This window comes from Bufo gargarizans, chromosome 8 (genome assembly GCF_014858855.1).
Source record: "Bufo gargarizans isolate SCDJY-AF-19 chromosome 8, ASM1485885v1, whole genome shotgun sequence".
NCBI lineage: Eukaryota > Metazoa > Chordata > Amphibia > Anura > Bufonidae > Bufo > Bufo gargarizans.
Window position 1 is genome coordinate 11,281,127 of NC_058087.1, and position 15,515 is coordinate 11,296,641.

At 44.1% G+C, this 15,515-nt stretch overlaps 1 protein-coding gene across 1 annotated transcript in view; it reads left to right on the forward strand.

The window, feature by feature from the left end:
- Window positions 1-15,515, forward strand: part of LOC122944828 (bile salt export pump-like) — a 100,089-nt gene that overhangs the window by 65,279 nt on the left and 19,295 nt on the right. Inside the window, exons 20-23 of the mRNA XM_044303499.1 lie at window positions 2,208-2,372; window positions 2,500-2,604; window positions 2,686-2,847; window positions 6,397-6,600. Coding sequence (XP_044159434.1) covers window positions 2,208-2,372; window positions 2,500-2,604; window positions 2,686-2,847; window positions 6,397-6,600 — 636 coding nt within the window. The remainder of the gene's footprint in view (window positions 1-2,207; window positions 2,373-2,499; window positions 2,605-2,685; window positions 2,848-6,396; window positions 6,601-15,515) is intronic.

Consider the following 15,515-nt stretch of genomic DNA (forward strand, 5'->3'; position numbering starts at 1 on the left):
AAGTTCTTGAGCTTTTTTTGGGGCGTTTGTCGCGCGTTTTGGCCCATAGACTCATTGGACAACACTGCAGTCAATCACACAAACGCGCGTTAAACGCACGTTTACTATTGCAAAACGCGCGACAAATACGCACGTAAAACGCGCGTCTCAGAAACGCTCAGGTGTGAACCCAGGGTTAGGGTCTGTCAGGCTTAAATACATGGCAAGCTTGAATGCCTTTCTAAGGGGTCCAGATGCCATGGTAACCATTTGGACACTGCCATCGCAGTTCAGTGGTCCAATGGGGGAAAGAGGGAGTTCCCTCCCTCTGTTACCCCATGGATGCTGCAGGTGGTTACTGACCGGAACATCAGTGCTGGCACCGATTGCAGATGTTGCAGCACAGTGTCAGCTGTATGTTACAGCTGATACCCACTGCTGATGGTGGTGGCTGGGGAACTGAGCCGCTGCCATCAAAAATCCATGGCGCACAGAGGTGGGGGGAGACTGAGGGGATCACTTCCTTGCAGGCTCTGATCTCCACTGACACAATCTGTGGAGATCAAAGCCTGCAAACATATTGATGCTCTGATTGCTTCGTCTGTACAAACTAACCAATCAGAGCAATCGCTGACAAGGGACCAATCAGACTGCCAGCAGCTCCGAAGTCTTCTCTTTCGGGGAGAATAGATACTTCGGGGCTGTGAACCTTCCTTGTGTCACAGCCTCTGGTAAGAGTTTAGGCGTAACCATATGTCCAGGTGTGCCACCTTAGTGCTCTCCTGGACATACAGTTATGCCCAGGTGCACAAAGGGGTTAATAAAAAGGGTACCTTATTCAAACTCTCCATTAATTAGCCAGAGCAGAGAGTGGGTACAGTAAAGTTGCTCTGGAGGACCTGGTCTATCCAAGTTGTTATGCACAGTACTACAGATGATGTTGATACAAGATAATGTATTATTGCTAGAAGGGGACCCAAGCAAAATTCTGATTGGTGCCAACTTAACCGAGTTGCGGAGTCTAAGGGATTCCCTGGAATTTCTTTAACCCCTAGAAAGGGATCTGGACTTAGCTGCAGAGCATCTGGATTTGTGACAGTAGCACAGTGTAATGGCAAAATATATTGAGGGTCTAGAAGAAGCCAACAATAGTCAGCAAGATAAAATTAGAGAGAGAGGAAGGTAAGGAATAAAGCTGTGGTCAATAACCAGTGAGGCACAAAAAGAACCAAATGTAGATCCAAGGGGACAAGAGATGGAAAGACAGGTCAGGAATGGAAATCAATAGCAAGACCAATCATGCCACCACCATGCTTCACTGTGGGTATGGTGTTCTTTTGGTGATGTGCAGTGTTGTTTTTGCGCCAAACATATCTTTTGGAATTATGGCCAAAAAGTTCAACCTTGGTTTCATCAGACCATAAAACCTTTTCCCATATGCTTTTGGGAGACGTCAGATGTGTTTTTGTAAAATGTAGCCTGGCTTGTATGTTTTTCTTGGTAAGAAAAGGCTTTAGTCTTGCCACTCTACCCCATAGCCCAGACATATGAAGAATACGGGAGATTGTTGTCACATGTACCACACAGCCAGTACTTGCCAGATATTCCTTCGGCTCCTTTAATGTTGCTGTAGGCCTCTTGGTAGCCTCCCAGACCAGTTTTCTTCTCGTATTTTCATCAATTTTGGAGGAACGTGCAGTTCTTGGTAATGTCCCTGTTGTGCCATATTTTCTCCACTTGATGATGACTGTCTTCACTGTGTTCCATGGTATATCTAATGCCTTGGAAATTCTTTTGTACCCTTCTCCTGACTGATACCTTTTAACAATGAGATCCCTCTGATGCTTTGGAAGCTCTCTGTGGACCATGGCTTTTGCTGTGGGATGCGACTAAGAAAATTTCATGAAAGACCAACTAGAGCAGCTGAACTTTATTTGGGGTTAATCAGAGGCACTTTGAATGATGGCAGGTGTATGCTGACTCCTATTTAACATGATTGTGAATGTGATTGCTTAATTCTGAACACAGCTACATCCCCAGTTATAATTGCTGCCTGCTTCCCCCGCCTTCACTGGAGTTATCTTATATTAATGGGATCCTGATAACAAAAGGGATTGTCCAAAGAAGAATCCTCACTTTTCATGATCTCTCTAATGGTGAACTGTGTATAAGTAAAGTACACCACATACATATCATTGTATAATGGAATATACTGTGCTTTTTCCCAGGAAATTATAGTTGCTGATGATGAGGATGTGGAGCCGGCTCCAGTTGCCCGAATCTTAAAATACAATTCTCCAGAGTGGCCATACATGTTATTTGGTTCTTTTGGAGCTGCTGTAAATGGTGCTGTCAATCCCCTGTACGCCTTGCTTTTCAGTGAAATTCTTGGGGTAAGCTATATCTATCTATCTATGTATTTCTTTTTTTATTCCTCCGATATGGCTTTATAATAAAATGACTCCTATCAGCCTATTTACCGTGTTTCCTAAGTCCTAATATTTGTTCCCTTTCTCACAGACATTCTCCATACTGGATGAGAAAGAACAGAGAAATCAAATCAATGGCATCTGCGTGCTTTTTGTTCTCATTGGAGCCGTTTCATTTCTGACACAGTTCTTACAGGTGTTTATTTTAAAGATTTTGGAATAAGAAATCAGGTTTGGACCGACCATTGCATGATTGTTGTTTTGTCCCTTTCATCAGGGATACACGTTTGCAAAATCCGGAGAATTACTCACTAGAAGACTTCGTAGGATTGGATTCCAATCCATGTTGGGTCAGGAGGTTGGTTGGTTTGATGACCCTAAGAACAGCCCAGGAGCTTTAACCACAAGACTTGCAACAGATGCTTCACAAGTACAAGGGGTATGAAATATCTTATACATTTTTTAGACTTTTTAGTATAAAAAAAATTCTAAATGGTATTGCTGGAGTTCTGGGAACTGGGATCCTTCCCAACATATCATAAATAAAGCAGTCTTAGACGTCAAGATCTTGGATCTTCAGGTTCCAGGGCCTGCATGTAGAGATGAGCGAACTTCTGTTTTAAGTTCGGCGTCTAAAGTTCGGGTTCGGGTTAGCGGAGAATCCCGATATGGATCCGGATATGGATTACGACTTCCGTTGTGGTCCGTGGTAGCGGAATCAATAATCGGCCATTATTGATTCCGCTACCACGGACCACAACGGAAGTCTGAATCCATATCCGGATCCATATCGGGATTCTCCGCTAACCCGAACTTTAGACGCCGAACTTAAAACAGAAGTTCGCTCATCTCTACCTGCATGCAATAGCAACCAATGAAACCATTTAAGCTGAGGAAATAATGAATGGGAAGGTAAATGAGAGTCAAAGGGGTCAGTCCCATACCGAGGTGTAGCAAGTGCTAACTTTGGGGTCATACACCAGTGCGGCTCTAAAGGCAATCACTGTGTTGCCATATGGTGTCTCCATACAGCACGTATTACAGTGGTATTCTCTCTTCTAGAGGGGATCACTCTGTCAATTGGCATTTGATGGCATATGGCAACATTTTTGCCTCCTATATAAAGTTGGAGACAAAGGGAGGGTACGCTATGCCCTTTAGACTGCTGCAATAAGTACAAAGCTGTATGCAAAATGCCAAATTCAGAACATTTCTGTGTATGAGTCTCTGGCATGTCTAATTGGAGATCCCCTTTAAATTCCATCTGTCAGCAGATTTGTGCTTAAGGAACTGGCTGACCTGTTGCATGTGCACTTGGCAGCTGAAGACATCTGTGTTGGTCCCATGTTCATATGTGCCAGCAATGATGTTTTAATATATGCAAATTAATCTCTAGGAGTAACGGGGGCGTTTCAGTTACACCTAGAGGCTCAGCTCTCTCTGCAGCTGCTGCTCCCTCTGTACTTTAAATGACAGGGTCAGACAGTGAAAACATCATCACCCTTGGTCCTGGCAATCAAAGTGCAGAGGGTAGGGCAGTTACAGAGAGAGCAGAGCCTCTAGGTGTAATGGCAACACCCCTATTGCTCCTAGAGGCTAATTTGCATATATTAAAACATTATTGATGGCACATATGAACATGGGACCAACACAGATACCTCCAGCTGCCAAGTGCACATGTAACAGGTCAGCCAGCGTCATAGGTACAAAACTGCTGACAGATGCCCTGATCTGATCAACAAATATCTATATTTTACTGCAAATTTGACCAGTTCTGCCCATTTTGCCAGCCTACTAGAAAAGGTGAATGCCATGATTTTTCCTCTGGTCCAGTAGTGATTGAATGGTCATAAAAGAAGCATTTTCTTCATGTTCGGATAATAATTTACAATGTAGACAGATTAGTTCTGTCAATGGTCTGGCTCTTCCTGTTGTATACGTCCGACAAGATAAGTCTACGCTAAGCCCAATTTCCCAGTGATAAATGCCACCCATCGTTCTGTAGAGGCAGCCTTTCCAGATCATCTCGCTGAAACAAATCTTTTTGACATTTGTGTGAATAATTGGCCTTTGTGGGTTTAGCATTTACATAAAGAGCAAATTAATATCTTATTTCCATTGGAAACGAGTAGCGCATCTTTGAAGCAAGCCGAAGAGATTTCTTATTACTGACGGGAAGTGTCACATTTCCTGAAAATTGTTCTGGGCACTGGGGAGATAAATAGCCAGCAACTGGCATTAAAGCACCAGAGCAACCTAAGTGCAAGGCTTTCCCCCCATATCGTAAAATCCATATTGATAAATTATATTTCAAAATGCATGATGCAATAATTAAAGGGCTTAACCTATCACTGAAAATCCTTTTAATATTGCAGTCTCAATCCCCGAGACCCCCCAACAATCTGATTTTGCTAATTTCTCCTGCAGCGGCCACTACGGGGCAGTATTACACATGTTCATTCAAACAAATGCCAATGCGACACCTCCTTTTACTTTTTGATGCTTTTCTTTATTTACGTATTGATTGGTTGAACCTTGATGCCACGCTCCTTCCTTATCAATCCACACCCATTTCCAGTAAATCACACCCCCTTGTTGGATGAGATGCAAAATGTTTCTGAAAATAGGTAAAACATTTAAGCCCCTTTCACACGGGCGAGTTTTCCGCGCGGGTGCAATGTGTGAAGTGAACGCAAAGCACCCGCACTGAATCCCGACCTATTCGTTTCAATGGGTCTGTGCACATACATCAGTTCAGCGTTGCATGAGAATCGCAGCATGTTCTATATTCTGCGTTTTTCACGCAGCCCTGGCCCCATAGAAGTGAATAGCGCTTTAGTGAAAAACGCATTGTATCCACATGCAATGCATTTTTCACTGATAGTTGCTAGGAGATGTTGTTTGTAAACCTTCAGGCGAGTCAAAAATGCATCAAAACGCATTGCATCCGCGCGAAAAAACCTGAAACACTGAACACAAGTGCAGACAAAGCTGACTGAACTTGCTTGCAAAATGGTGTGAATTTCGATGAATGCATCCTGACACAATCCGTATCGCTCTTGTGAAAGAGGTCTTTATAAATGTGTTGCACGTACACCACTTTTTTGGGCACAAATTGTACCTGAATTTTAGTGCATTTTGATCAGTACATCTTCCCCAAATTTGATGTCACTTTCTGCTATATTTGTAGTCAAAATACCTTGATGGAATCTCCAACCAGACTCCTAAATGCAGACGTGAACGCGGCCTAAGACTGGCCAAGCACATTAGGCTGACCATACACTCCCTCTAGAAACATGCATGCTCGTCTCAGCTGAGCACACGTGTGTCTTGAATGGGGAAAGAAGAGAAAGCCATCATCAGACAACTCTGGTGACCTAGTGGGTAATTTACTAAGCCGAAATATGTCTAAATTAGGTGTATTTCAGGGGCAGATGGCAACTCTGCACCTTTGCCCCGCTAACGCCAGTTCTAAAATTGTGGCCATGGCATGGGTGGGGGAGGTGAGGGGCCAGCAGGCACGTTTCGTTCACTATTTTCTACGTCTGTTTTAGGTGTAGAAAATGGTCTAAATGTAAGACCGCTCAGAAGTTGTCTTACATTTACAACTGGCGCTGGATGCGCTGTAGTTATGGAGAGGCCGGCGCCTCTTCATAGCTTCAGCGGATCCACCACCGCTATGGAGCTTTTTGAAGACCGGCGTCTAAAAAGGCCGATTTTAATAAATGTTCCCCTTAGTTCCCGAGTACATATTGAAATTCAATCGCTCCCTCTTGCCATTTATGGCCAGTGGAAGAGTGGGTAGTCCTCCATGCAAATTAGATGGTTGGCCGACATTTATGTATATTGCTTTATTATATATATATATATTTTTTTTACTATATGGAATAGATGATGCCATGTATTTTCCAAGTCAGGCTCATATCACGGGCCATGGATTGTACAGAATATATAAATCATACTAGTAATCCATTTCTCCTGATTGCAGGCTACTGGATCACAGATCGGCATGATTGTAAACTCTCTCACCAACATTGGCGTAGCTCTCATCATTGCATTCTACTTCAGTTGGAAATTGAGTCTGGTGATCTTGTGTTTCTTGCCGTTCCTGGCATTATCAGGAGCCCTGCAAGCTAGAATGCTCACTGGATTTGCTAACCAAGATAAAAATGCGATGGAAACCGCTGGAAGGGTAAAGCTATTTATCTTTTGTGTTCACACTGAATTGTCTTGTTGTCTTGAGGTATACTAGACGGAGTTGTCAGGATTTGATCCAGCACCAAAGTGCTCAGGTGCTCGAGTAGAACACTTTGGGATGCTCGGGTTCTCTACAAAGCACCTGAGCACAATGGAAGTCAATATGAGAACCCAAGCATTAAACCAGGTACCGCCTGCTCTGAAGAGGGGAGGGTGTCTGGTTCACAGGAAAAGGTCAGAAATTGATGGAAACACCACTGAAATGGTTCGGGCACAGCATGGAGAGGATGTCTGGATGTATCTTGGACTTCCAGGTCACTGCTGGGACCGATGTTGTCCGAGCAGTACGCCACTTTTACAGACTAACAATAATACGCACAAAACCAAAGATAAAAATCGATTTTAGAGGAAAAATTGCTAGGACACATTCTTTCCTGTATATTTAAATGTATATAAAGTGCAAGTGCTGCCAAAAATTACAAGGAAGAGGCACTCCGATACAACCTGTATATCACATAAACGAGGGGCTTATTCACATTGTGGTACAATTGTTCAGGTAGTAGTGAGACTCCTACACTATAAAGCCTATGCACTAAGTGAAAGGGTTGCCAAAAATTACAAGGAAGCGGCACTCCAGACTCCAATACACCCTTTATTACACATAAAGGAGGGCATCATACACAGCCTTGAAAAATGATGGCCTGCTGGTGACCCTCTAAAACATTAGGGGCGAGGGCCTGCTGCTGATCTGACCATATAAAACATTATGGGTAAGGGCCTGCTGGTGACCTTCTAAAACATTAGGGGTGAGGATCTGCTGCTTAGCTGACCCTCTAAAACATTAGGGGCGAGGGCCTGCTGCTGATCTGACCATCTAAAACATTAAAGGGGTTATCCCACTTAGCGTTTTTATACTTACCTGCTGCCACCGCGCGTTCACTTCCTGGATTCTGGCTGGGGGCGGGCTTCATCTTGATTGAAGTCTTCTCCCGGCCGTGCCGCGCGCTGGACTGAATGCGCACGCCGCCGCGCATGCGCAATGGTGACTTATTCCTACAGAGCCGGCGTGCGCGTTCGCAGCTCTGTACTATTCTGGCCGGGAAGAAGTCACCGTCGCGCATGCGCGGCAGCGTGCGCGTTCAGAACAGCGAGCGGACCGGCCGGGAGAAAAGAAGGAGTCTTCTGGGCAAGCGCGACCTTCCGGCTTTTGGAGAAGAGCGGAGGTCGTAACCAGGGGAGACCGAGTCACAACAATCAGGTAAGTGGGGATGAATTTTATCCTAATCGGTGGGGATTTGTTAATAAAGTATATTTACAAAAATGATCACTGTCAAATCATTAACAGATTTAACAGTGATCATTATGATGGGATAACCCCTTTAAGGGTGAGGGTCTGCTGCTGAGCTGACCCTCTAAAACATTAAGCATGTTAATATGATGGAGGAGAAGGACGAGAAAAGAAAGATTGAACCATATACCCTTTTTTGTGGTGGAAGGGGTGCATGGGAATACAGTGTATTCAATACACAATAAAAGACACATTTAAAGTGCCTTTGTTCATCCGCTTTGCTCTGGTGGAGTACAGAACTCAGGGGCAATCCAGGCCTTGTTCATTTTGATAAGAGTCAACCAGTCAGTATTTTCAGTTGACAGGCGGATGCGCTTATCAGTTATTATGCCCCCAGCAGCACTAAATACCCGCTCTGACAAAACACTGGCGGCAGGACAAGCCAGCACCTCCAAGGGGTAGAGCACCAGTTCATGCCACGTGTCCAGCTTGGACACCCAATAGGTGTAAGGCACAGAGGGATCACTGAGGACGCTGACACAGACTGCTATGTACTTCTTCACCATCTTCCAAAACTTTTCCCTCCTTGACACACTAGGCAGCGCATCAGGGTGAGGGTGCTGGTGGGGTGTCATGAAACTGTCCCAGGCCTTGAAAAGTGTTGCCCTGCCTCTGTTGGAACTGCTGTGTGTTCCCCTCGTCTCCCCTCCTCGGTTGCCCAAGGAACTACGTACTCTGCCGCCAGCATAGTCAGCTGGACATTTTTGGAGCAATTTTTTCGCAAGGACGTTCTGGTATTGCACCATTTTGCTAGTCCTCTCCACCACAGAAATGAGAGATGAGAAGTTCTCTTTGTAGCGGGGGTCGAGAAGGGTGAACAAACAGTAATCGGTGTTGGCAAAAATGCGTATAACACGAGGTCATGGGACATAAAGTCAGCCATGTGTGCCAGAGTCCCAACAGACAAGACTTTGCTGTCCTCATCAGGAGGATGACTCTCAATCTCCTCATCCTCTTCCTCCTCTTCGGCCCGTCCATGCTGAACAGATGAAATAAACCTGCTATGGGTACTACCCTCTATAGCGAAGGCAACCGTCTCCTGCTCCTCCCCTATATCATCATCCAATTCGCGCTAAGAAGTAGATGAACTGAGGGTGGTCTGGTTATCACCCTGTGTACTGACTTCACCTATCTCCACCTCTTACATATGCAAAGCGTCCGCCTTCATTGTGAGTAGCGAGCGTTTCAGTAGACACAGAAGTGGGATGGTTACGCTGATAAGAGCGTTATCGACGTGTGTTGATTCCTCAAAGTTGCGTAAAACCTCACAGAGGTCAGACACCCATGCCCACTCGCCGCTTGTGAAGAGCGGAAGCTGACTGGAAAGGCGATGACCATGTATCAGCTGGTATTCCACTACTGCCCTCTGTTGCTCACAAAGCCTGGCCAACATTTGGAACGTGTAGTTCCAGCACGTGCTCACATCACACAACAGTCGGTGAGCTGGCAATTGCAAGCGCTGTTGCAGCATTGCCAGACCGGCGACAGCTGTAGATGACTTTCGGAAATGGGCACACATGCGGCGCACCTTCACCAGTCGCTCAGGCAAATTGGGGTAGGTTTTGAGAAACCGCTGAACCACTAAGTTGAACACGTGGGCTAGGCATGGTTTGTGTGTGAGTTTGCCGAGCTCCAAAGCTGCCACCAAGTTAAGGCCATTATATAGCACCCGATGATGCGTTCTGGCCAGCCAATTACTGTAATGACAGTAACCAACATGGCTATGGCATTACAGTGAGTGGCAGTACTTACCTGCACGTTTATTGGCTGCGTAGCAGACAACAAACATGCGGGGAGGAGACAAAATGGTGTTCGTACGAGCATGCTCACCCAACACAGTCAGGATACAGAAAATATCTGGTCTGGTACTGGCCTCCATTTTTCAACTTTCCTTTGGGAATATGGTATATTTCACAGCAAGAGACCACAAAGTTTTTCTTGCAGTCAAAATAGTGGAGGAAAACCTGGATGACAGACCGCAATGGGATCCACTGGGCTTAATTGGAACCTGAAAATAGATACAAAATGGAAACTATAGAAACATAGAATGTGTCGGCAGATAAGAACCATTTGGCCCATCTAGTCTGCCCAATATACTGAATACCATGAATAGCCCTTGGCCCTATCTTATATGAAGGATGGCCTAATGCCTATCCCATGCATGCTTAAACTCCTTCACTGTATTTGAAGCTACCACTTCTGCAGGAAGGCTATTCCATGCATCCACTACTCTCTCAGTAAAGTAATAGTTCCTGATATTACTTTTAAACCTTTGCCCCTCTAATTTTAAACTTTGTCCTCTTGTAGCAGTTTTTCTTCTTTTAAATATTCTCTCCTCTTTTACCTTGATTCACTTTATGTATTTAAAAGTTTCTATCATATCCCCTCTTTATCTTTTTTCTTCCAAGCTATACATGTTAAGGTCCTTTAATCTTTCCTGGTAAGTTTTATCCTGCAATCCATGTACTAGTTTAGTACCTCTTCTCTGAACTCTCTCCAAAGTATCAATATCCTTCTGGAGATATGGTCTCCAGTACTGAGCACAATACTCCAAATGAGGTATCACTAGTGCACTGTAGAGCGGCATGAGCACCTCCCTCTTTCTACTGGTAATGCCTCTCCCTATACACCCAAGCATTCTGCTAGCATTTCCTGCTGCTCTATGACATTGTCTGCATACCTTTAAGTCTTCTGAAATAATGACCCCTAAATCTCTTTCCTCAAATACTGAGGTTAGGACTGTATCACAGATTTTATATTCTGCTCTTGGGTTTTTACGCCCTAGGTGCATTATCTTGCATTTATCAACATTAAATTTTAGTCGCCAGATTTTTGACCATTCCTCTAGTTTTCCTAAATCCTTTTCCATTTGGTGTATCCCTCCAGGAACATCAACCCGGTTACAAATCTTTGTGTCATCAGCAAAAAGACTCACCTTGCCATCAAGGCCTTCTGCAATTTCGCTGATAAAGATATTAAACAATATGGGTCCCAGAACAGATCCCTGAGGTACCCTACTGGTAACAAGACCATGGTCTGAATATACCCCATTGACTACAACCCTCTGCTGTCTGTCCCTCAGCCACTGCCTAATCCATTCAACAATATGGGAGTTCATGCACAAAGACTGAAATTTATTGATAAGCCTTCTATGTGGGACAGTATCAAAAGCCTTACTAAAGTCTAGATAAGCGATGTCTACTGCACATCCGCCATCTATTATTTTAGTCACCCAATCAAAAAAATGTATAAGATTAGTTTGACATGATCTCCCTGAAGTAAACCCATGCTGTTTTTCATCTTTCAATTCATGGGATTTTAGATGGTCCACAATCCTCTCCTTAAGTATGGTTTCCATTAATTTCCCCAATATTGATGTCAGGCTTACTGGCCAATAGTTGCCCGATTCCTCCCTACTACCTTTCTTGTGAATGGGCACAACATTTGCCAATTTCCAATCTGCTGGGACGACTGCTGTTGCCAGTGATTGGTTAAATAAATCTGTTAATGGTTTTGCTAGTTCGCCGATGAGCTCTTTTAATAGCTTTGGGTGTATCCCATCAGGCCCCTGTGACTTATTTGTATTAATTTTAGACAGCTGACTTAGAACCTCTTCCTCTGTAAAGACACATGCATCAAAAGATTCATTAGTCTTCTTTCCTGACTGAGGTCCTTTTCCTTCATTTTCCTTTGTAAAAACTGAACAGAAGTATTCATTGAAGCAGTCAGCTAGTATCTTCTTCCATATACCTTCCTTCTTTTGTTTTTAATTTTGTAATTCCTTGTTTTAGTTTCCTTTTTTCATTTATGTATCTGAGGAATGTCTTATCGCCTTTTTTCACTGACCGGGCTAATTTCTTTTTTCCCTGTGCTTTAGAAGCTCTTATAACTTGTTTGGCCTCTCTCTGCCTAATCTTATAAATTTGCCTGTCATCCTCGTTTTTATTTTTATTTTTTATAATTACTAAATGCTATCTTTTTGTTTTTAATGATTTTGCCCACTTCTGCTGAGTACCACAGTGGTCTCTTCCTTTTTTTGCTTTTACTGACAAGCCTAATGCAATTTTCTGTTGCCTTCAATAGTGCCACTTTTAAGTAGTCCCATTTCTCCTGGACTCCATTGAAACTGTTCCAATCTGATAGGGGCTTATATACCACTAATCTAATTTTAGAAAAGTCCATTTTTCTCAAATCTAAAACTTTTGTTTTTGTGTGGTGTGACTCAGTCACTGTACTTATAGTAAACCACACTGACTAGTGATAACTAGATCCCAAGCTTTCCCCTACAGTAATATCAGATACCAAATTCCCATTTGTGAATACTAAATCTAAAATGGCCTCCTTCTGGGTTGGCTCCTCAATTACTTGCTGTAGAGATAATCCATTTAGGAAATTTAGAATATCTGTACTCCTGGCAGAACTAGCTATTTTAGTTTTCCAGTTTACATCAGGAAGATTAAAGTCTCCCATAATAATAACTTCCCCCTTCAATGTCATTTTAGCTATTTCCTCAACTAGTAGATCATCTAATTCTTTGACTTGGCTAGGTGGTCTATATATCACACCTACACGAGTTACCTTATGATTATCAAGCTGCAAGGTAACCCAAACTGAATCTAAATTGGTCTCACTAACTTGTATCAAATTATATTTCATGCTATCTTTCCCATACAGGGCCACCCCTCCCCATTCTTGCCTTCTCTGTCTTTCCTGTAAAGAGAGAACCCTGGTATTGTTATATCCCAGTCATTACTCCCATTGAACCACGTCTCAGTAACAGACACTAAATCTCTATTCTCAGATGCCATTATAGCCTCAAGTTCATTGATCTTATTAACTAAACTGTGAGCATTTGTAGACAAGAATCTAAGCTTGTCATTTCTTAACCTTTGTGCTACTGGCATCTTCTGGCATTGTTCTGGGGGTCAGTCAGACTGCTGGATTATCACTCTTTTGTCCCCTTTCCTAGTTCAAATGCTCCTTAGCAAATACTTGGAACTGTTCACTGACGACATTCGTTCCCTTGAGAGAAAGATGCAAACCATCTTTCTTGTACAGTTCTTTTCCATTCCAACAAGAGCTAACATAGGACACAAAGCCAAACCCTTGGTTCAGACACCATTCACCAAGCCATACATTGAATTCCTTAATGCGCATCTTCCTGTCATGCTGAAGGTTATGCACAGGCAAAACTGCATAGAGAGAAACAGTTGATGCCACCTCCCGTATATCATTTCCAAGTGTGTGAAAAGCTTCCTTTACCTTTGAAAGCTCATTGCAAGTTAGATCATTTGTCCCAAGATGGACAATAACATCCACCTCCCTTTCCTGCTTTGCTTGCCTAACAATATTAAGGATCCATCGTCTATCCCTGCTAGCGGTAGAACCAGCTCTTATGATGGAATCGCCCACCAACAGCTGCTTACTATCAGTCCTCACCTTCTCCTTTTTGTTTTTGGCTGCAGTCTTGCATACTTTAGGCATGGGAGATGATTGTTTCTCACCCACTGTTCTTGAGCCATCCTCCATGTTGCTCTTGCACTCTGAAAGTGCTGCAAATTAATTATGGAGAGCCACAGACTGTGGGACATGTCTTCTATCAACAACTCTCAGTCTACCAGAACCTGCAGTAACCCATATTCCATTTCTAGGGGGCCTCTGTGGCAGTGGCATTGCAACGTTTTCAACCTGAGTTTGTTTAACGGTTAATTTGCAAATCTCAGATTTCAAAAATGTGATTTCCTGCTACATTATGGAGAGCTGTCTACAGATCAGACAGCATCCAAACCTCTGAAGAGTGGAACCTGAAATAAAAGCACAACAATTCATGCACAGAACCGGGTCTGCCATTTTAAAGAGGGGAAAGATTATAAACAAACAAATCTTACTTGTTTAGAATGTATCCACCTCCAGAATACCTCCTGAGTAGAGTTGAGCGAACACCTGGATGTTCGGGTTCGAGAAGTTCGGCCGAACATCCCGGAAATGTTCGGGTTCGGGATCCGAACCCGATCCGAACTTCGTCCCGAACCCGAACCCCATTGAAGTCAATGGGGACCCGAACTTTTCGGCACTAAAAAGGCTGTAAAACAGCCCAGGAAAGAGCTAGAGGGCTGCAAAAGGCAGCAACATGTAGGTAAATCCCCTGCAAACAAATGTGGATAGGGAAATGAATTAAAATAAAAATTAAATAAATAAAAATTAACCAAAATCAATTGGAGAGAGGTTCCATAGCAGAGAATCTGGCTTCCCGTCACCCACCACTGGAACAGTCCATTCTCAGATATTTAGGCCCCGGCACCCAGGCAGAGGAGAGAGGTCCCGTAACAGAGAATCTGTCTTCATGTCAGCAGAGAATTAGTCTGCATGTCATAGCAGAGAATGAGGCTTCACGTCAGCCACCACTGCAACAGTCCATTGGCATATATTTAGGCCCAGCACCCAGGCAGAGGAGGGAGGTCCCGTAACAGAGAATCTGTCTTCATGTCAGCAGAGAATTAGTCTGCATGTCATAGCAGAGAATGAGGCTTCACGTCAGCCACCACTGCAACAGTCCATTGGCATATATTTAGGCCCAGCACACACACAGGCAGAGGAGAGAGGTCCCGTAACAGAGAATCTGGCTTCATGTCAGCAGAGAATCAGTCTGCATGTCATAGCAGAGAATGAGGCTTCACGTCAGCCACCACTGCAACAGTCCATTGGCATATATTTAGGCCCAGCACACACACAGGCAGAGGAGAGAGGTCCCGTAACAGAGAATCTGGCTTCATGTCAGCAGAGAATCAGTCTGCATGTCATAGCAGAGAATGAGGCTTCACGTCAGCCACCACTGCAACAGTCCATTGGCATATATTTAGGCCCAGCACCCAGGCAGAGGAGGGAGGTCCCGTAACAGAGAATCTGTCTTCATGTCAGCAGAGAATTAGTCTGCATGTCATAGCAGAGAATGAGGCTTCACGTCACCCACCACTGCAACAGTCCATTGGCATATATTTAGGCCTAGCACACAGGCAGAGCAGAGAGGTCCCGTAACAGACAATCTGGCTTCATGACAGCAGAGAATCAGTCTGCATGTCATAGCAGAGAATGAGGCTTCACGTCACCCACCACTGCAACAGTCCATTGGCATATATTTAGGCCTAGCACACAGGCAGAGCAGAGAGGTCCCGTAACAGACAATCTGGCTTCATGTCAGCAGAGAATCAGTCTGCATGTCATAGCAGAGAATGAGGCTTCACGTCACCCACCACTGCAACAGTCCATTGGCATATATTTAGGCCTAGCACACAGGCAGAGCAGAGAGGTCCCGTAACAGACAATCTGGCTTCATGACAGCAGAGAATCAGTCTGCATGTCATAGCAGAGAATGAGGCTTCACGTCACCCACCACTGCAACAGTCCATTGGCATATATTTAGGCCTAGCACACAGGCAGAGCAGAGAGGTCCCGTAACAGACAATCTGGCTTCATGTCAGCAGAGAATCAGTCTGCATGTCATAGCAGAGAATGAGGCTTCACGTCACCCACCACTGCAACAGTCCATTGGCATATATTTAGGC